General features: G+C 44.1%; 2 protein-coding genes across 4 annotated transcripts in view; both read left to right on the top strand.

Moving 5' to 3' along the window:
• LOC109904379 (collagen alpha-1(XVI) chain) overlaps positions 1-22,408 on the top strand; it is a 148,853-nt gene that overhangs the window by 112,539 nt on the left and 13,906 nt on the right. For all 3 annotated transcript variants that reach the window (XM_031788978.1, XM_031788979.1, XM_031788977.1), the window contains 16 exons: positions 5,880-5,945; positions 6,186-6,305; positions 6,502-6,549; positions 7,530-7,628; positions 7,830-7,874; positions 11,870-11,914; positions 19,058-19,111; positions 19,217-19,270; positions 19,422-19,475; positions 19,672-19,716; positions 20,107-20,160; positions 20,264-20,299; positions 20,418-20,480; positions 20,718-20,789; positions 21,851-21,904; positions 22,047-22,091. In XM_031788978.1, coding sequence (XP_031644838.1) covers positions 5,880-5,945; positions 6,186-6,305; positions 6,502-6,549; positions 7,530-7,628; positions 7,830-7,874; positions 11,870-11,914; positions 19,058-19,111; positions 19,217-19,270; positions 19,422-19,475; positions 19,672-19,716; positions 20,107-20,160; positions 20,264-20,299; positions 20,418-20,480; positions 20,718-20,789; positions 21,851-21,904; positions 22,047-22,091 — 954 coding nt within the window. The remainder of the gene's footprint in view (positions 1-5,879; positions 5,946-6,185; positions 6,306-6,501; positions 6,550-7,529; positions 7,629-7,829; positions 7,875-11,869; positions 11,915-19,057; positions 19,112-19,216; positions 19,271-19,421; positions 19,476-19,671; positions 19,717-20,106; positions 20,161-20,263; positions 20,300-20,417; positions 20,481-20,717; positions 20,790-21,850; positions 21,905-22,046; positions 22,092-22,408) is intronic.
• Positions 467-3,755, top strand: LOC116353423 (uncharacterized). The gene is made up of 2 exons (XM_031788981.1): positions 467-2,913; positions 2,994-3,755. The coding sequence occupies exons 1-2, from the start codon at positions 1,826-1,828 to the stop codon at positions 3,130-3,132; spliced, it is 1,227 nt and encodes a 408-aa protein (XP_031644841.1). The 5' UTR covers positions 467-1,825; the 3' UTR covers positions 3,133-3,755.

Genomic DNA, 22,408 nt, shown 5'->3' with positions numbered 1-22,408 from the left:
TAGGAGGCGGAGCTGGAGGAGAGTGCTACAGCTTTGTGATTTGGCTGATGAGGGGGGGTCTGTTGTGACTGGAGCACTCTGGCAGAAGTTCATTGACGATCTCTACAATTTCATCACAAAACTATACAGTAGGCACACTACGACTGAGTGGCAGTGCATAGTGACAAAGTATACTGTGTGTGTTTATGACATGGAGGAATTACTTACTTTCTGTCTTCAAATGCACTTTTTGCCTTTTGGAGAGACTTTAACCATTGATTTGTACCCCAAAAGCATGCACACGCACACACACACACACACACACACACACACACACACACACACACACACACACACACACAAAGACATACATAAACACACACACACACACATTGTTAAAGTAGTGTCATAAAGACAGTGTGTGTGTGTGTGTGTGTGTGTGTGTGTGTGTGTGTGTGTGTGTGTGTGTGTGTGTGTGTGTGTGTGTGTGTGTGTGTGTGTGTGTGTGCAGCCATTAGTTTGATTCAAAGAGCTTTGCTGTACTCTGCTGTTCAGTCTTGTTATGCTGAGTACAGTAAGAACCTGTAGAACTGCTTATGATGGACTGAACTATGAGCTCTAGTTTCATATCACTGCCATCCATCTCAGCTCCCTGCCACACACACACAAACACACACACACAATCACACACAACCTCGCCAGAATAATCAATCTACACACAGTGGAAACTTGGCTTCACACACAAATCCAGGTACACACACACATTATACACAGTCCAGAAGTGCTCCAGTCCTAACGTCAGTAGACAGACAGACCAGCTGCTCTCTAGATCCATGGCCCTGCCTGCATGTTGAGTTTCAATGGATTTAAACACCTTCAACAGACTATTCAAACTATTCACTCTTAGCTTAATTCTTAAAGCACGCTTAGCTTAGCCTTAGCTAAGTATAAATGTATCCTTAAAAAACGAATAACTTTATCAGAAACACAATTTAACAGGCAAGTTATTTGAATACAAATGAATCCATAAAAATAAAAAAAATAAACAAAAGTGTAGGATATTTAAATAGGAGGATATTGAACAGACTGTTCTCTGACAGGTCCTGTTTAATGCATACAACCTTAGTCTAACAAATCTAATGGGCTGCACCATGCTAGATCAAATTAGCCCTTCTGGCTATAATAACAACCATTTGAACAAAGATAATTGGTTTAAAATGTGTTTCAAACCAGGCTAACTCCAATTCACAGGTTATCTCGCTGTGTGAAGGGCCCCACTGTTAAAAAGGGGAACTATTGTACTGTAAGTGGGTTCCTTGGTGTGATTGAAGTGGTACAAGTGTTTCAGGCCAACCATGTTGTAAATCTATTCACTTTAAAACTCTTAACAATAATCCCAATGAATACCTGGAATTTAATACCAACCTGCTTTGAAAGACTTGCAAAACCTTGTGATTTATGTTTTGTGTCTCCTTGGGCAAATCTTAAATGATATCCTATTCACACTAGTTCCCTATGTGACTCTGGCCAAAAGCAGTACACTACCTGGGGACTTTAGTGCCATTTGGAACTCCTGAATGGATCGTTCATCAAATTTGCACTGTACTGCAGTTCAACACTATGAACTGTACTACAGGTCCAACACTATGAACTGTACTACAGGTCAACACTATGAACTGTACTACAGGTCAACACTATGAACTGTACTACAGGTCAACACTATGAACTGTACTACAGGTCAACACTATGAACTGTACTACAGGTCAACACTATGAACTGTACTACAGGTCAACACTATGAACTGTACTACAGGTCAACACTATGAACTGTACTGCAGGTCAACACTATGAACTGTACTACAGGTCAACACTATGAACTGTACTACAGGTCAACACTATACTGCAGTTCAACACTATACTGCAGTTCAACACTGTACTGCAGTTCAACACTGTACTGCAGTTCAACACTGTACTGCAGTTCAACACTATACTGCAGTTCAACACTATACTGCAGTTCAACACTGTACTGCAGTTCAACACTGTACTGCAGGTCAACACTATACTGCAGTTCAACACTATACTGCAGGTCAACACTTTGCTGCAGTTCAACACTGTACTGCAGGTCAACACTCTACTGCAGGTCAACACTATACTGCAGTTCAACACTATACTGCAGTTCAACACTCTACTGCAGTTCAACACTATACTGCAGTTCAACACTATACTGCAGTTCAACACTATGCACTGTACTGCAGTTCAACACTATACTGCAGTTCAACACTATACTGCAGTTCAACACTATACTGCAGTTCAACACTATACTGCAGTTCAACACTATACTGCAGTTCAACACTATGCACTGTACTGCAGTTCAACACTATACTGCAGTTCAACACTATACTGCAGTTCAACACTATACTGCAGTTCAACACTCTACTGCAGTTCAACACTATACTGCAGTTCAACACTATACTGCAGTTCAACACTATACTGCAGTTCAACACTATACTGCAGTTCAACACTATACTGCAGTTCAACACTTTGAACTGTACTGCAGTTCAACACTCTACTGCAGTTCAACACTATACTGCAGTTCAACACTATACTGCAGTTCAACACTATACTGCAGTTCAACACTATACTGCAGTTCAACACTATACTGCAGTTCAACACTCTACTGCAGTTCAACACTATACTGCAGTTCAACACTATACTGCAGTTCAACACTATACTGCAGTTCAACACTATACTGCAGTTCAACACTATACTGCAGTTCAACACTCTACTGCAGTTCAACACTATACTGCAGTTCAACACTATACTGCAGTTCAACACTATACTGCAGTTCAACACTATACTGCAGTTCAACACTATACTGCAGTTCAACACTATACTGCAGTTCAACACTATACTGCAGTTCAACACTATACTGCAGGTCAACACTTTGAACTGTTACTGCAGTTCAACACTCTACTGCAGTTCAACACTGTACTGCAGTTCAACACTCTACTGCAGTTCAACACTATACTGCAGTTCAACACTATACTGCAGTTCAACACTATACTGCAGTTCAACACTATACTGCAGTTCAACACTATACTGCAGTTCAACACTATACTGCAGTTCAACACTATACTGCAGGTCAACACTTTGAACTGTACTGCAGTTCAACACTCTACTACAGTTCAACACTGTACTGCAGTTCAACACTCTACTGCAGTTCAACAGTATACTGCAGTTCAACACTATACTGCAGTTCAACACTATACTGCAGTTCAACACTATACTGCAGTTCAACACTATACTGCAGTTCAACACTATACTGCAGGTCAACACTTTGAACTGTACTGCAGTTCAACACTCTACTGCAGTTCAACACTGTACTGCAGTTCAACACTCTACTGCAGTTCAACACTCTTCTGCAGTTCAACACTGTTTGCACTGTAATGCAGTGCACCACTTTGCACTGTGTTGCATCAATCAATGTGCAGAAATAAATTGTACGTATACGTTATAGTTGTATACCACCCCAACATTTTTACTGTAGAAGGATGACGCTGATCTAGACGCTGATCTAAGATCAGTTTTGCATTGGCCCCTCCTTAGTGATTAAGGTTAGGATTTGGGGAGGATAACTGATCCTAGATCGGTGCCTAAGGGCAACTTCTGCTTGCATCCTTTTACCCCCTCCCTTACTGACTATTCTCTCCCTCTCTGATCCCCCCTCTCTCACTGACTCTCCTCTCCCCCTCTGATCCCCCCCCCTCTCACTGACTATTCTCTCCCCCTCTGATCCCCCCCCCTCTCTCACTGACTCTCCTCTCCCCCTCTGACCCCCCCCTCTCTCAATGACTCTCCTCTACTCCTCTGACCCCCCCCTCTCTCACTGACTCTCCTCTCCCCCTCTCTCACTGACTCTCCTCTCCCCCTCTGACCCCCCCTCTCTCACTGACTCTCCATTCCCCCTCTGATCCCCCCCCTCTCTCGCTGACTCTCCTCTCCCCCTCTGACCCCCCCCTCTCTCACTGACTCTCCATTCCCCCTCTGATCCCCCCCTCTCTCACTGACTCTCCTCTCCCCCTCTGACCCCCCCTCTCTCACTGACTCTCCATTCCCCCTCTGATCCCCCCTCTCTCACTGACTCTCCTCTACCCCTCTGCTCCCCCCTCTCTCACTGACTCTCCATTCCCCCTCTGATCCCCCCCTCTCACCGACTCTCCTCTCCCCCTCTGATTCCCCCCTCTGTCACTGACTCTCCTGTCCCCCTCTGATCCCCCCCTCTCTCACTGATTCTCCATTCCCCCTCTGACCCCCCCCTCTCACCGACTCTCCTCTCCCCCTCTGATTCCCCCCTCTGTCACTGACTCTCCTGTCCCCCTCTGATCCCCCCTCTCTCACCGACTCTCCTCTCCCCCTCTGATCTCCCCCTCTCTCACTGACTCTCCTCTCCCCCTCTGATCCCCCCTCTCTCACTGACTCTCCTCTACCCCTCTGACCCCCCCCCTCTCTCACTGACTCTCCTCTACTCCTCTGACCCCCCCTCTCTCACTGACTCTCCTATACCCCTCTGATCCCCCCCCTCTCTCACTGACTCTCCTCAACCCCTTTGATCCCCCCCTCTCTCACTGACTCTCCTCTCCCCCTTTCTCACTGACTCTCCTCTCCCCCTCCTCTCCCCCCCTTTCTCACTGACTCTCCTCTCCCCCTCCTCTCCCCCCTTTCTCACTGACTCTCCTCTCCCCCTCCTCTCCCCCCTTTCTCACTGACTCTCCTCTACCCCTCCTCTCCCCCTCCTCTCCCCCTCTCCCCCCCTTTCTCACTGACTCTCCTCTCCCCCTCTTCTCTCCCCCCCTTTCTCAATGACTTTCCCCTCCCCCTCCACTCCCCCCCTTTCTCACTGACTCTCCTCTACCCCTCCTCTACCCCCCTCTCTCACTGACTCTCCTCTACCCCTCTGATCCCCCCCTCTCTCACTGACTCTCCTCTCCCCCCCTTTCTCACTGACTCTCCTCTACCCCTCTGATCTCCCCTCTCTCATTGACTCTCCTCTCCCCCTCCTCTCCCCCCCTTTCTCACTGACTCTCCTCTCCTCCTCCTCTCCCCCCCTCTCTCACTGACTCTCCTCTCCCCCTCCTCTCCCCCCTTTCTCACTGACTCTCCTCTCCCCCCTCTCTCACTGACTCTCCTCTCCCCCTCCTCTCCCCCCTTTCTCACTGACTCTCCTCTTCCCCTCTGATCTCCCCTCTCTCATTGACTCTCCTCTCCCCCTCCTCTCCCCCCCTTTCTCACTGACTCTCCTCTCCCCCTCCTCTCCCCCCTTTCTCACTGACTCTCCTCTCCCCCTCCTCTCCCCCCCTTTCTCACTGACTCTCCTCTCCCCCTCTGATCTCCCCCTCTCTCACTGACTCTCCTCTACCCCTCTGATCTCGCCCTCTCTCACTGACTCTCCTCTCCCCCTCTGATCTCCCCCTCTCTCACTGACTCTCCTCTACCCCTCTGATCTCCCCCTCTCTCACTGACTCTCCTCTCCCCCTCTGATCTCCCCCTCTCTCACTGACTCTCCTCTACCCCTCTGATCTCCCCCTTTCTCACTGACTCTCCTCTCCCCCTCTGATCTCCCCCTCTCTCACTGACTCTCCTCTACCCCTCTGATCTCCCCCTCTCTCACTGACTCTCCTCTACCCCTCTGATCTCCCCCTCTCTCACTGACTCTCCGCTCCCCCTTTCTCACTGACTCTCCTCTCCCCCTCCTCTCCCCCCCTTTCTCACTGACTCTCCTCTCTCCCTCCTCTCCCCCCCTTTCTCACTGACTCTCCTCTACCCCTCCTCTCCCCCCCTTTCTCACTGACTCTCCTCTACCCCTCCTCTCCCCCTCTCTCACTGACTCTCCCCCTTTCATAGCCCCCTCCCCCTTCCCTCCCTCAGCATCTGAGGCTGCCTCAGGACCAGGACCCCAGTCGAGGAGAGGTAAGAGAGGAGGTAGAGAGGTGCACTCTGGAAGTTAGACACTTTTATAGTGTTGCTCTTGGATTGATATGCATGAGCTGTACTAATGTGATAAAAAATAACTCAAATGTCTATGAACTGTGTCCATGCAGTGTACATTCAGCACACATGTCATGTTATAAATTGTGTGTGTGTGTGTGTGCATGTGTGTCTGTGTGTGTGTGTGTCTGTCTGTCTGTGTGTGTATGTCTTCTGCTGCAGGAGGTGTGTGAGGACTGTTCCATGGGCTTGCCTGGGGTACCAGGCATGGTTGGCACCAAGGGAGAGAAAGGAGACGAGGGCAAGCCGGACATAGGCCACGCCCCTGACGGCTGTGAGAGGGTGAGAAGCAGGGGAATGGAGCATGGGGGTGGGGGGAAGGGGGACGTGGGTGAGGTGGTTAGGGGTGTATACACTTTTGTCCTGGAAATTCAACATGATTATTCTTACCTGCTGTCAGTTCCAGTCAATTCAGGAAGTAGAGTGTCAATCCGTTGTCCAATCCGTCGTACTCATGGCCTTTCTCTGTGTGTTGCAGTGTTTCAGACACCAAAGACTGCAGAGCCAGGAGGCTGCACAGGCGCCTGTATGTCCACACTGTCTCTAACTCTTACATTCACACACCCACAACACACGCAACTCACACACACACACACCCACAACACACGCAACTCACACACACACACACCCACAACATGTGCAACTCACACACACACACACACACACACACACTCACAACACACGCAACTCACACACACACACACCCACAACACGTGCAACTCACACACACACACTCACAACACACGCAACTCACACACACACACCCACAACACACGCAACTCACACACACACACCCACAACACACACAACTCACACACACACACCCACAACACATGCAACTCACACACTCACACACACCCACAACACATGCAACTCACACACACACACACACCCACAGCACACGCAACTCACACACACACACCCACAACACACGCAACTCACACACACACACACACACCCACAACACACGCAACTCACACACACACACACACACACACACACACACACACACCCACAACACATGCAACTCACACACACACACACACCCACAACGCACGCAACTCACACACACACACACAACACACGCAACTCACACACACACACACACCCACAACACATGCAACTCACACACACACACACACACACACCCACAACACACGCAACTCACACACTCACACACACCCACAACACATGCAACTCACACACACACACCCACAACACACGCAACTCACACACACACACACCCACAACACACGCAACTCACACACACACACACCCACAACACATGCAACTCACACACACACACACTCACAACACACGCAACTCACACACACACACACCCACAACACACGCAACTCACACACACACACAACACATGCAACTCACAGACACACACACACAACTCACAGACAGACACACACAACTCACAGACAGACACACACCCACAACACACGCAACTCACAGACACACACTCTGAATAATTGGTTCATCCTCTCGTCTATGTAGACCACCTCTATCACCAATGGAGCTAATGGAGGCTGCACCGGTCCAGGATCACCAGGCCACCCAGGAACACCAGGATTACCTGGAATAAGGGGGGAGACGGTAAGTGTGTGTGTGTGTGTGTGTGTGTGTGTGTGTGTGTGTGTGTGTGTGTGTGTGTGTGTGTGTGTGTGTGTGTGTGTGTGTGTGTGTGTGTGTGTGTGTGTGTGTGTGTGTGTGTGTAAGTGGTGAAATATAGCTAGTAGCGTTGTTATGGTGTGTTGAATCTCTAACATAAAGTACCTTTCTGCCTACATTTCCCAGGGTCCTCAGGGGCAAAGGGGACAAGCTGGTGTACCAGGGAATATGGTGAGTTCTACACGAGTGATTGGAGGGCATTATAACACTTCATAAGGGTTTAGTAGAGACATTATAAGCCAGCACAACAGAGTCAAAGCATGGTGTCTATAAGAAGAACTAGGTGTCTATCAGCTGACCATATACAATAATAGTCTGTTGTCATATAAATGCAATGAAATGTGTTGTCTTACAGGGTAAGCCGTAGTGTACAGCACCCCAGCTATAGTATCCTTTAGCTATAGTATCCTTTAGCTATAGTATCCCTTTAGCTATAGTATCCCTTTAACTACAGTATCCTTTTAGCTATAGTATCCTTTAGCTATAGTGTCCTTTAGCTATAGTATCCTTTAGCTATAGTATCCCTTTAACTATAGTATCCTTTAGCTATAGTATCCTTTAGCTATAGTGTCCTTTAGCTATAGTGCTATAGTGTCCTTTTAGCTATAGTATCCTTTTAGCTATAGTATCCTTTAGCTATAGTGTCCTTTAGCTATAGTATCCTTTAGCTATAGTATCCCTTTAACTATAGTATCCTTTAGCTATAGTATCCCTTTAACTATAGTGTCCTTTAGCTATAGTATCCCTTTAGCTATAGTATCCCTTTAACTATAGTATCCTTTTAGCTATAGTATCCTTTAGCTATAGTGTCCTTTAGCTATAGTATCCTTTAGCTATAGTATCCCTTTAACTATAGTATCCTTTAGCTATAGTATCCTTTAGCTATAGTGTCCTTTAGCTATAGTGTCCTTTTAGCTATAGTATCCTTTTAGCTATAGTATCCTTTAGCTATAGTGTCCTTTAGCTATAGTATCCTTTAGCTATAGTATCCCTTTAACTATAGTATCCTTTAGCTATAGTATCCTTTAGCTATAGTATCCTTTAGCTATAGTATCCCTTTAACTATAGTATCCTTTAGCTATAGTGTCCTTTTAGCTATAGTATCCTTTTAGCTATAGTATCCTTTAGCTATAGTGTCCTTTAGCTATAGTATCCTTTAGCTATAGTATCCCTTTAACTATAGTGTCCTTTAGCTATAGTATCCCTTTAACTATAGTATCCTTTAGCTATAGTATCCTTTAGCTATAGTGTCCTTTAGCTATAGTATCCTTTAGCTATAGTGTCCTTTAGCTATAGTGTCCTTTAGCTATAGTGTCCTTTAGCTATAGTATCCTTTAGCTATAGTGTCCTTTAGCTATAGTATCCTTTAGCTATAGTGTCCTTTAGCTATAGTATCCTTTAGCTATAGTGTCCTTTAGCTATAGTGTCCTTTAGCTATAGTATCCCTTTAACTATAGTATCCTTTAGCTATAGTATCCTTTAGCTATAGTGTCCTTTAGCTATAGTATCCCTTTAACTATAGTATCCTTTAGCTATAGTATCCTTTAACTATAGTATCCTTTAGCTATAGTGTCCTTTAGCTATAGTATCCCTTTAGCTATAGTATCCCTTTAACTATAGTATCCTTTAGCTATAGTATCCCTTTAACTATAGTATCCTTTAGCTATAGTGTCCTTTAGCTATAGTATCCCTTTAGCTATAGTATCCCTTTAACTATAGTATCCTTTAGCTATAGTATCCCTTTAACTATAGTGTCCTTTAGCTATAGTGTCCTTTAGCTATAGTATCCCTTTAACTATAGTATCCCTTTAACTATAGTATCCCTTTAACTATAGTATCCCTTTAACTATAGTATCCTTTAACTATAGTATCCCTTTAACTATAGTGTCCTTTAGCTATAGTGTCCTTTAGCTATAGTGTCCTTTAACTATAGTATCCTTTAACTATAGTATCCTTTAGCTATAGTATCCTTTAACTATAGTGTCCTTTAGCTATAGTATCCTTTAGCTATAGTATCCTTTAACTATAGTATCCCTTTAACTATAGTATCCCTTTAGCTATAGTGTCCCTTTAACTATAGTATCCCTTTAACTATAGTATCCCTTTAACTATAGTGTCCTTTAGCTATAGTATCCCTTTAACTATAGTATCCTTTAGCTATAGTGTCCTTTAACTATAGTATCCTTTAACTATAGTATCCCTTTAGCTATAGTATCCCTTTAGCTATAGTATCCCTTTAACTATAGTATCCCTTTAACTATAGTATCCCTTTAACTATAGTATCCCTTTAACTATAGTATCCTTTAACTATAGTATCCCTTTAACTATAGTGTCCTTTAGCTATAGTGTCCTTTAGCTATAGTATCCCTTTAACTATAGTATCCTTTAGCTATAGTATCCCTTTAACTATAGTATCCTTTAGCTATAGTATCCTTTAACTATAGTATCCTTTAACTATAGTATCCCTTTAGCTATAGTATCCTTTAACTATAGTATCCTTTAACTATAGTATCCCTTTAACTATAGTATCCCTTTAGCTATAGTGTCCCTTTAACTATAGTATCCCTTTAACTATAGTATCCCTTTAACTATAGTGTCCTTTAGCTATAGTATCCCTTTAACTATAGTATCCTTTAGCTATAGTGTCCTTTAACTATAGTATCCTTTAACTATAGTATCCCTTTAGCTATAGTATCCCTTTAGCTATAGTATCCCTTTAGCTATAGTATCCCTTTAACTATAGTATCCCTTTAACTATAGTATCCCTTAACTATAGTATCCTTTAACTATAGTATCCCTTTAACTATAGTGTCCTTTAGCTATAGTGTCCTTTAGCTATAGTGTCCTTTAACTATAGTATCCTTTAACTATAGTATCCTTTAGCTATAGTATCCTTTAACTATAGTGTCCTTTAGCTATAGTATCCTTTAGCTATAGTATCCTTTAACTATAGTATCCTTTAGCTATATTGTCCTTTAACTATAGTATCCCTTTAGCTATAGTATCCCTTTAACTATAGTATCCCTTTAGCTATAGTGTCCTTTAACTATAGTATCCTTTAGCTATAGTATCCTTTAACTATAGTATCCTTTAGCTATAGTATCCTTTAGTTATAGTATCCCTTTAGCTATAGTATCCTTTAGCTATAGTATCCTTTAACTATAGTATCCTTTAGCTATAGTATCCTTTAGCTATAGTATCCTTTAGCTATAGTATCCTTTAGCTATAGTATCCTTTAGCTATAGTATCCCTTTAACTATAGTATCCTTTAGCTATAGTATCCTTTAGCTATAGTATCCTTTAACTATAGTATCCTTTAGCTATAGTATCCTTTAGCTATATTATCCTTTAGCTATAGTATCCTTTAGCTATAGTATCCCTTTAACTATAGTATCCTTTAGCTATAGTATCCTTTAGCTATAGTATCCTTTAACTATAGTATCCTTTAGCTATAGTATCCTTTAGCTATAGTATCCTTTAGCTATAGTATCCCTTTAGCTATAGTATCCTTTAGCTATAGTATCCTTTAGCTATAGTATCCCTTTAGCTATAGTGTCCAAAATACAATTTATTGGTCGCATACACATATTTGTCAGATGTTATTGTGGGTGTAGTGAAATGCTTGTGTTCCTAGCTCCAACAGTGCAGGAGTATCTAACAATTCACAACAATACACACAAATCACAAAGTAAAATAATGGAATTAAGAAATATTTAAATATTAGGACAAGCAATGTCGGAGTTGCAATTGACTAGAATACTGTAGGATACAGTAGATTACAGTATATACATGTTAAATGAGTAAAACAGTATGTAAACCTTATGTAAAGTGACCAGTGATTCCATGTCGATGTACGTAAGGCATCAATCAGCCTGTAAGGTGCAAGGTTGAGTAACCTGTTAGTACCCGGCTAGTGACAGTGACTCAGTTCAGGGCAGGGTAGTGCGTGGAGGCCGACTAGTGATGGCTATTGCTATTTAACAGTCTGATGGTCTTGAGATAGAAACTGTTTTTGAGTCTCTCGGTCCCAGCGTTGATCCCTATAGCAATAGTATCCGTTTTTGATTGGAGGAGAAATCCAGTGTCTATAACCCTAATGGGTAACATATCAGAGCTCAGAACCGTTGTTTTAGATGCCCATCTCATTGCCTGTTTCTCCTCTACAGGGTCCTCCTGGTTTTCCTGGTCCTCAAGGATCATCTGGACTACCTGTGAGTTTACTATACATACACTACACCTATACAACACCAACACTACACCTATACTGCACATAGAGTATACTGCACATATACTACACCTATACTTCACATATCTATACTGCACATATAGTACACCGATACTACACTATCCCTACACCTCCACTACACATATGCTACACATTTACTACGTCTGTAATATACCAGTACCACAAATATACTACACATATACTACACCTATACAACAAAAATGCTAAACCTATACTACACATAAAGTATACTACACCTCGACTACACCAATACTACACCGATACTGCACATGCAGTTTACCACACCTATACTACACATATACTATGTTTATACTACACCGCTACTATACATATACTACACATACACTATACCTATACTACACATACAGTGTACTGCAACTATACTACACCTATATTCACCTATACTACACCTACCTGTACTGGACCTACCTATACTACAACTATATTCACCTATGCTACACCTACCTATACTGCACCTACCTATACTACACCTATATTCACCTATACTACACCTACCTATACTGCATCTATACTGCATCTACCTATACTACACCTATATTCACCTCTACTACACCTATGCTACAGCTACCTATACTACACCTAGACCACATCTACCTATTCTACACCTACCTATACTATGACTATATTCACCTATACTACACCTACCTATAATACATCTATACTGCTCCTACCCTTATTATACCTACCAGTACTACACCTATATTCATATATACAGCACCTACCTATACTATGACTATTTTCACCTATACTACACCTATACTGCACCTGCTACAGCTACCTATACTACACCTAGACCACACCTACCTATACTACACCTATACTACACCTACCTATACTATGACTATATTCACCTATACTACACCTACCTATACTATGACTATATTCACCTATACTACAACTATACTGCACCTGCTACAGCTACCTATACTACACCTACAACTACACCTACCTATACTATGACTATATACACCTATACTACACCTACCTATAATACATCTATACTGCTCCTACCTGTATTACACCTACCTATACTATGACTATATTCACCTATACAGCACCTACCTATACTACACCTATAATACACATATACTACACCTATACTACACATATACTACACATATACTACACATATACTACACCTATACTACATCTATACTACATCTATACTACACCTATACTACACCTACACGACACCTTACTACACATATACTACAAATATACTACACATATACTACACATATACTACACCTATACTACATCTATACTACACCTATACTACATCTATACTACACCTATACTACACCTACACGACACCTTACTACACATATACTACACATATACTACACATATACTACACCTATACTACATCTATACTACACCTATACTACACCTACACTACACCTTACTACACATATACTACACCTATACTACACCTACACTACACCTATACTACACATATACTACACATATACTACACATTTACTACACCGATACTACATCCATACTACACCTATACTACACCTATACCACACCTATACCACACATATATCATGCATATACTACACCCATACTACACCTATACTACACCTATACCACACATATACTACACCTATACTACACCTGTAACACACATATACTACACATTTACTACACCTATACTACACCTATACCACACATATACTACACATATATCATACATATACTACACATATACTACACCCATACTACACCTATACTACACCTATACCACACATATGATACACATATACTACACCTATACCACACATGTGATACACCTATACTACACACATACTACACCTATACTGCACATATACTACACCTGTACTACACCTATACTATCTTTACTGCACCTGCCTACACTACACCTACCTATACTACATCTATGCTACACCTATACTACACCTATATTCACCTATACTACACCTACCTATACTACACCTATCTCTAACACACCTACTTATACTACCTACACTACACCTACCCATACTACACCTATACTACACCTGCCTATACTACACCTATACTACATACTTCTGTCTCTCTCTGTCTCTCTCTCACTCTTTCTCTCTCCATATCTCTCTTCTACTTTGAAACACCATCACCACTGAACGTGAATCTTCCTGCTATCTCCATCTCTCCAGCTTTTTAATGAAAGTTATTTCAGATGAGGACAATTCTATTGTCTCGCCTGTTCATCAATTATTTCCTCTGTGAAAGTGATGGAGAGTGGTAGTGCCATGCAGACAGCACACCAATCCCCCTGATGTCATTCCATTATTTTAGTAGAATGGAAGTTGCAATGGTTGATTCCAGCAAGGAATCTGTTTTAAAACGTTAGGGAGTGTTTAATTCCAAGTGTGTGTGTGTATGTGTGTGTGTGGTGGGGGTGGGGGTGGGGGGTGAAGGGGTGTGTGTGTGTGTTTGTGTGTGTGTATCTCTGCCACGCTCCGTTCTGTTGAATTTTATCTGATTAAATAGTAGCAGCTGTGAAAGATGGATTTTTCATCGTAATGAAACTCCGCTGCATTGATAAGACATTCAACTGAATCTATAACAGGGATTTTAATGGCTTTATGCTGTTAGTAGTCTTAAAGAATAGGAGAGGGAGAGAGAGAGATGGAAGGAAGATAGATAGAGGCTGGGGGGGTGACAGATAGAAAAGGGCTGAGAATGGGGGGTGACAGATAGAAAGAGACTGAGAGAGGGGGATGACAGATAGAAAGGGGCTGAGAAAGGGGGATGACAGATAGAAAGGGGCTGAGAAAGGGGGATGACAGATAGAAAAGGGCTGAGAGAGGGGGGTGAGAGATAGAAAGGGGCTGAGAGAGGGGGATGACAGATAGAAAGGGGCTGAGAAAGGGGGATGACAGATAGAAAGGGGCTGAGAGAGGGGGGTGACAGATAGAAAGGGGCTGAGAGAGGGGGGTTACAGATAGAAAGGGGCTGAGAGAGGGGGTTGACAGATAGAAAGGGGCTGAGAGATAGAAAGCAGCTGAGAGAGGGGGATGACAGATAGAAAGGGGCTGAGAGATAGAAAGTGGCTGAGAGAGGGGGGGGGACAGATAGAAAGGGGCTGAGAGATAGAAAGGGGCTGAGAGATAGAAAGGGGCTGAGAGAGGGGGCTGAGAGATAGAAAGGGACTGAGAGAAGGGGGTGACAAATCGAAAGGGGCTGAGAGAGGGGGTGACAGATGGAAAGGGGCTGAGAGAGGGGGGGTGAGAGATAGAAAGGGGCTGAGAGAGGGGGACGACAGATAGAAAGGGGCTGAGAGAGGGGGCTGAGAGAGAAAGGGGCTGAGAGAAGGGGGTGACAGATAGAAAGGGGCTGAGAGAGGGGGATTACAGATAGAAAGGGGCTGAGAGAGGGGGTGACAGATAGAAAGGGGCTGAGATAGGGGGATGACAAATAGAAAGGGGCTGAGAGAGGGGGTGAGAGATAGAAAGGGGCTGAGAGAGGGATGACAAATAGAAAGGGGCTAAGAGAGGGGGTGAGAGATAGAAAGGGGCTGAGAGAGGGGGATGACAAATAGAAAGGGGCTGAGAGAGGGGGATGAGAGATAGATAGGGCTGAGAGAGGGGGTGACAGATAGAAAGGGGCTGAGAGAGGGGGTGACAGATAGAAAGGGGGCTGAGAGATAGATAGGGGCTGAGAGAGGGGGTGACAGATAGAAAGGGGCAGACAGAGGAGGGTGACAGAAAGATTCTGGACACATGGTTAATATGTGCCATTCCATTTACACCATTCCAGACGTTATTATGAGCCGTCTTCCCCTCACCAGTCTTTCTTTTCAAGTGTAATTTTCTCATTTTCTTTCCCCTCTCATTTATTATTATCTGTCTTTTCCTCATCTCTCTAACTCACCTTCTCCTCTCTCTCCATACCTCTCTCCTCACCTCCTCTCTCTCCATACCTCTCTCCCTCACCTTCTCCTCTCTCTCCATACCTCTCTCCTCACCTCCTCTCTCTCCATACCTCTCTCCTCACCTCCTCTCTCTCCATACCTCTCTCCTCACCTCCTCTCTCTCCATACCTCTCTCCCTCGCCTTCTCCTCTCTCTCCATACCTCTCTCCTCACCTCCTCTCTCTCCATACCTCTCTCCCTCGCCTTCTCCTCTCTCTCCATACCTCTCTCCTCACCTCCTCTCTCTCCATACCTCTCTCCTCACCTCCTCTCTCTCCATACCTCTCTCCCTCGCCTTCTCCTCTCTCTCCATACCTCTCTCCTCACCTCCTCTCTCTCCATACCTCTCTCCTCATCTCCTCTCTCTCCATACCTCTCTCCCTCGCCTTCTCCTCTCTCTCCATACCTCTCTCTCCATACCTCTCTCCCTCGCCTTCTCCTCTCTCTCCATACCTCTCTCTCCATACCTCTCTCCCTCACCTTCTCCTCTCTCTCCATACCTCTCTCTCCATACCTCTCTCCCTCACCTTCTCCTCTCTCTCCATACCTCTCTCCTCATCTCCTCTCTCTCCATACCTCTCTCCCTCGCCTTCTCCTCTCTCTCCATACCTCTCTCCTCACCTCCTCTCTCTCCATACCTCTCTCCTCATCTCCTCTCTCTCCATACCTCTCTCCTCATCTCCTCTCTCTTCATACCCCTCTCCTCATCTCCTCTCTCTCCATACCTCTCTCCTCATCTGTAAATATATCACTAGCCACTTTAAACAATGCTACCTTATATAATGTTACTTACCCTACATTATTCATCTCATATGCATACGTAGATACTGTACTCTATATCATCGACTGCATCCTTATGTAATACATGTATCACTAGCCACTTTAACTATGCCACTTGGTTTACATACTCATCTCACATGTATATACTGTACTCGATATCACCTACTGTATCTTGCCTATGCTGCTCTGTACCATCACTCATTCATATATCCTTATGTACATATTCTTTATCCCCTTACACTGTGTATAAGACAGTCCTTTTTTGGAATTGTTAGTTAGATTACTTGTTCGTTATTACTGCATTGTCGGAACTAGAAGCACAAGCATTTCGCTACACTCGCATTAACATCTGCTAACCATGTGTATGTGACAAATAAAATTTGATTTGATTTGATTTGATCTCCTCTCTCTCCATACCTCTCTCCTCATCTCCTCTCAATTCAATTCAATTCAATTCAAGGGCTTTATTGGCATGGGAAACATGTGTTAACATTGCCAAAGCAAGTGAGGTAGACAACATACAAAGTGAATATATAAAGTGAAAAACAACAAAAATGAACAGTAAACATTATACATACAGAAGTTTCAAAACAGTAAAGACATTACAAATGTCATATTATATATATATACAGTGTTCTAACAATGTACAAATGGCTAAAGGACACAAGATAAAATAAATAAGCATAAATATGGGTTGTATTTACAATGGTGTTTGTTCTTCACTGGTTGCCCTTTTCTCGTGGCAACAGGTCACAAATCTTGCATACCTCTCTCCTCACCTCTTCTCTCTCCATACCTCTCTCCTCACCTCCTCTCTCTCCATACCTCTCTCCTCATCTCCTCTCTCTCCATACCTCTCTCCTCACCTCCTCTCTCTCCATACCTCTCTCCTCATCTCCTCTCTCTCCATACCTCTCTCCTCACCTCCTCTCTCTCCATACCTCTCTCCTCACCTCCTCTCTCTCCATACCTCTCTCCTCATCTCCTCTCTCTCCATACCTCTCTCCTCATCTCCTCTCTCTCCATACCTCTCTCCTCATCTCCTCTCTCTCCATATCTCCTCTCTCTCCATACCTCTCTCCTCATCTCCTCTCTCTCCATACCTCTCTCCTCATCTCCTCTCTCTCCATACCTCTCTCCTCATCTCCTCTCTCTCCATACCTCTCTCCTCATCTCCTCTCTCTCCATACCTCTCTCCTCATCTCCTCTCTCTCCATACCTCTCTCCTCACCTCATCTCTCTCCATACCTCTCTCCTCATCTCCTCTCTCTCCATACCTCTCTCCCTCACCTTCTCCTCTCTCTCCATACCTCTCTCCTCATCTCCTCTCTCTCCATACTTCTCTCCTCATCTCCTCTCTCTCCATACCTCTCTCCTCATCTCCTCTCTCTCCATACCTCTCTCCTCATCTCCTCTCTCCATACCTCTCTCCCTCACCTTCTTCTCTCTCTCCATACCTCTCTCCTCATCTCCTCTCTCTCCATACTTCTCTCCTCATCTCCTCTCTCTCCATACCTCTCTCCTCATCTCCTCTCTCTCTCCATACCTCTCTCCTCATCTCCTCTCTCTCCATACCTCTCTCCCTCACCTTCTTCTCTCTCTCCATACCTCTCTCCTCATCTCCTCTCTCTGCATACCTCTCTCCTCATCTCCTCTCTCTCCATACCTCTCTCCTCATCTCCTCTCTCTCCATACCTCTCTCCTCATCTCCTCTCTCTCCATACCTCTCTCCTCATCTCCTCTCTCTCCATACCTCTCTCCTCATCTCCTCTCTCTCCATACCTCTCTCCTCATCTCCTCTCTCTCCATACCTCTCTCCTCATCTCCTCTCTCTCCATACCTTTCTCCTCATCTCCTCTCTCTCCATACCTCTCTCCTCATCTCCTCTCTCTCCATACCTCTCTCCCTCACCTTCTTCTCTCTCTCCATACCTCTCTCCTCACCTCCTTCTCTCCATACCTCTCTCCCTCACCTTCTCCTCTCTCCATACCTCTCTCCTCACCTCCTCTCTCTCCATACCTCTCTCCTCACCTCCTTTTCTCCATACCTCTCTCCCTCACCTTCTCCTCTCTCTCAATACCTCTCTCCTCACCTCCTTCTCTCCATACCTCTCTCCTCTCCTCTCTCTCCATACCTCTCTCCTCTCCTCTCTCTCCATACCTCTCTCCTCTCCTCTCTCTTCATACCTCTCTTCTCCTCTCCTCTCCTCTCTCTCAATACCTCTCTCCTCACCTCCTCTCTCTCCATACCTCTCTCCTCTCCTCTCTCTTCATACCTCTCTTCTCCTCTCCTCTCCTCTCCTCTCCTCTCATCTCTCTCCATACCTCTCTTCTCCCTCTCCATACCTCTGACCTCTCCTCTCTCCCTCTACCCTTCTCTCCCCAGGGTCAGCAAGGTGAGAGAGGGGCAGCAGGACCGCCAGGTGTTAAAGGTGAAATGGTGAGTGACATCTCTCCTCATCAATACATGATAGATACATTTTAATACATGACGGATAAAGATATGTTTTTACTTTAATTTCTAAATCTTTATGGTCCCTCTCAGGGCTCTTCAGGGACTAATGGATACCCAGGTTCTATGGGACCCCCTGGACTTCCTGTAAGACACAACAACTTGTTTCATCACGTTTACATGAATGAACATATTGGGAACATATTGGCTGCTTTGCTGATTGGTGGAAAGATGGATGGATAGATGGATGGATGGATGGATTTTGACTTGATTGATTGATTGATTTATTGATTGACAGGGCCTGAAAGGTGAGCGTGGGACCCCAGGGGCTGCAGGAACGAAGGGAGAATCGGTAAACATTGACATACACATATATTGAACATTGATGTGTTGTCCCCTCATTTGAATAGTCTAAGAAACCTCTGGCATTTGAACAGAATAGCTGTAGCAGATGACATAGTGAGTTGATAACTATGCATCTGTTGGGTTCTATTTCATTACTTCAGTGAGTGTGAGATTATGTCTCACTCCCTTCTTCTCTCCTGCAGGGTCCACCGGGCAACCCAGGATACCAGGGACAGGCTGGAGTCGCGGTCTGTAACCTCATCCTCGTCATCCCTCGTCATCCCTCGTCCCTATAACCTATAACCTATCATCCATAACCTCATACCCTCTATCCCCACATCTTTATCCCTTGTCCCTATAACCTATCATCCATAATAGCATCCCCACATCTTTATCCCTCGTCCCTATAACCTATCATCCATAACCTCATCCCCTCTTTCCCCACATCTTTATCCCTTGTCCCTATAACCTATCATCCATAATATCATCCCCACATCTTTATCCCTCGTCCCTATAATTTATCATCCATAACCTCATCCCTTCTATACCCACTTCTTTATCTCTTGTCCCTATAACCTATCATCCATAACCTGCATCTTTAGGACTAAAAAGCATAATTTCACTCTCTTTGTCCACAGGGACCCAAAGGAGAGGCTGGACTGGCAGGGTCCGGCGGACCAAAAGGAGATCAGGTATATTACAATGAAATATGTATTAGAAATATACGGTACATTCCCAATGCTGTGTTCAAACAACACACACACACAGACCGATGTGTTCTCTCGTTATTTGTAGGGCTCCCAAGGGCAACCAGGCTTCCCAGGGACACCGGTAAGTGAAAGATTCCTCTCATCTACTTCATGGCTTAGTTAAATATCTTAGTTAAATATCTATTGGCATGTGATGTGCCCCATCACTTACCTCTTGATACTAAATGTTAACTTTGTAGGGCCCCCCTGGTCCCCCTGGGAAACAAGGAAGAGAAGGACCACCTGGACCCAAGGCTGACAAGGTAAAGCAGCTTATAATACTCGTTTTTAATATTTATGTTTCTATTTAATGGTAAGGATAATGTTATTTATTTCTCTCTCTCTCTGTGTGTGTGTCTCACTCTCTCTCTCTCTGTGTCTCTCTCCCTCTGTGTCTCTCTCCCTCCGTGTGTCTCGCTCTCTGTCTTTCTCTCTCTCTCTCTCGCTCTCTCTTGCTCTGTCTCTCTCTTTCTCTCTCTCTCTGTGTCTCTCTCTCTCAGGGTAATGATGGAGCACAAGGTCCACAGGGCCCATCTGGACCTCCAGGTTCTTCTGGGTCTCCTGGCTTGCAGGTGAGTGTGTCTGTGCGTCAGTGTACGTTATCACGAGATATATATATTTTGTACAATTTCATGGACGATGGGTTTTAACTTCTCCGGATCAGTGGGACGCCCACCTCGACAACATCTGGGGAAATTGTAAAGTGTGAAATTCAAAATACAAAAGTACTAATATTAAACATTCATAGAAAAACAGGTGTTATACACCATTCTTTAGCTTAGAATCTTGGTAATTGAACCGCTTTGTCCAATTTAGGATTTACGGCAAAAGCATAGCATTTGATTGTCTGAGGACAGCGCCTCACCCACTTCCTGCATTAACATGAATTCATAACCTGCACAGGTGTCACAAAACTCACTTACCTTTGAAGATCTTCCTCTTTTTGCAATCCAAAGGGTCCCAGTTACACAATGAATGGTCGATTTGTTCGATAAAGTCCTTCTTAATATCCCAGAAATGTCAGTTTATTTGGATTCAGAAATCCACCTGTTCCAACTCGCCCAACATGCCTACAAAGGAATCTAAAAGGTTACCTGTAAACTTCGCCCAAATTCAAAAAACATTTCTAATCCAACCTCAAGTACCCTAATATGTAAATAATCAATCAAATTTAAGACTGAATATACTGTGTTCAATACCGGAGAAAAGGAACGAGGAGCACACACTCATTCACGCGCGCCAAAAGTCTAGAGTCCTTCTGAGGGACACTTTGAAACAATTTCTAAAGACTGTTGACATCTAGTGGAAGCCAGGGGAACTGCAGACTTTCCCATAGAAAAGCATTGAAAAGTCCAATGACCTCAAAAAAAGAATCCTGGACGGATTGTCCTCGGGGTTTCACGTGCCAAATCAGTTCTGTTATACTCACAGATATTATTTTAACAGTTTTAGAAACTTGAGCGTGTTTTCAATCCAATACTACCATGCATATAAATACCCCAGCTTCTGGGCCTGAGTAACAGACTGTTTACTTTGGGCACCTCATTCATCCAAACTTCCGAATACTGCCCCCAAGCCTTAAAAAGTTAAAGAATGCTCTCACCTCACTGCCTTCCTTCCTGTGTGTCCAAAGGGACCTCCTGGATTTGAGGGATTGGATGGTAAAGATGGGAAACCAGGGATGAGGGTAAGAGAAGATTCAGACATACTACATGATACTGTAGATAGTATAGTTAGTCTATGGATGTGTTGAATTGACCCTCCCCCCCTCCTTCGCTCTCTCTCCCTCTCTTTATTTCTCTTTCTCTCTCGCTTTCTCCCTCTCCCAGGGAGAGCCAGGGCTTCCAGGTGCGGCAGGACATAAAGGAATGCCAGTAAGTGCCATTTGACCTTTACATGAACCCCACATATGATCTCAGTGACCTCTACCCCTTCTGAAAAAAGGGACCCCGTCTCCCCCCAACCGGGACCTTGTCTCATATCACATACTGTTAGATAGACGTCACTGCTGTGACATCACTTATGTGACATCACTGACTTGTCATCAGTGTGTGAATCACCACATTCACAATGAGCCCAAATGGAGCAGGTGACTTGTATCTGTTCATCGATCAAACATCACCCACCGATGTCACCTCACATACCAGTTTACGCACGTATGTCACAGAGCTTACTGTATGTGCCAATCAGC

Source organism: Oncorhynchus kisutch, linkage group LG14, assembly GCF_002021735.2.
Source record: "Oncorhynchus kisutch isolate 150728-3 linkage group LG14, Okis_V2, whole genome shotgun sequence".
Lineage (NCBI taxonomy): Eukaryota > Metazoa > Chordata > Actinopteri > Salmoniformes > Salmonidae > Oncorhynchus > Oncorhynchus kisutch.
Note: the sequence above shows the minus strand (reverse complement) of the source record. Positions and strands in the feature narration are given on the sequence as shown.

What these genes read in the sequence shown, in the direction of transcription:
- LOC116353423 (XM_031788981.1), top strand. Translation starts at nt 1,826, where the DNA reads ATGAACTGTACTACAGGTCAACACTATGAACTGTACTACAGGTCAACA. An exon ending in AGTTCAACACTATACTGCAG is followed by an intron (nt 2,914 to 2,993) that starts GTCAACACTTTG and finishes ACTCTACTGCAG; the next exon opens with TTCAACACTATACTGCAGTT.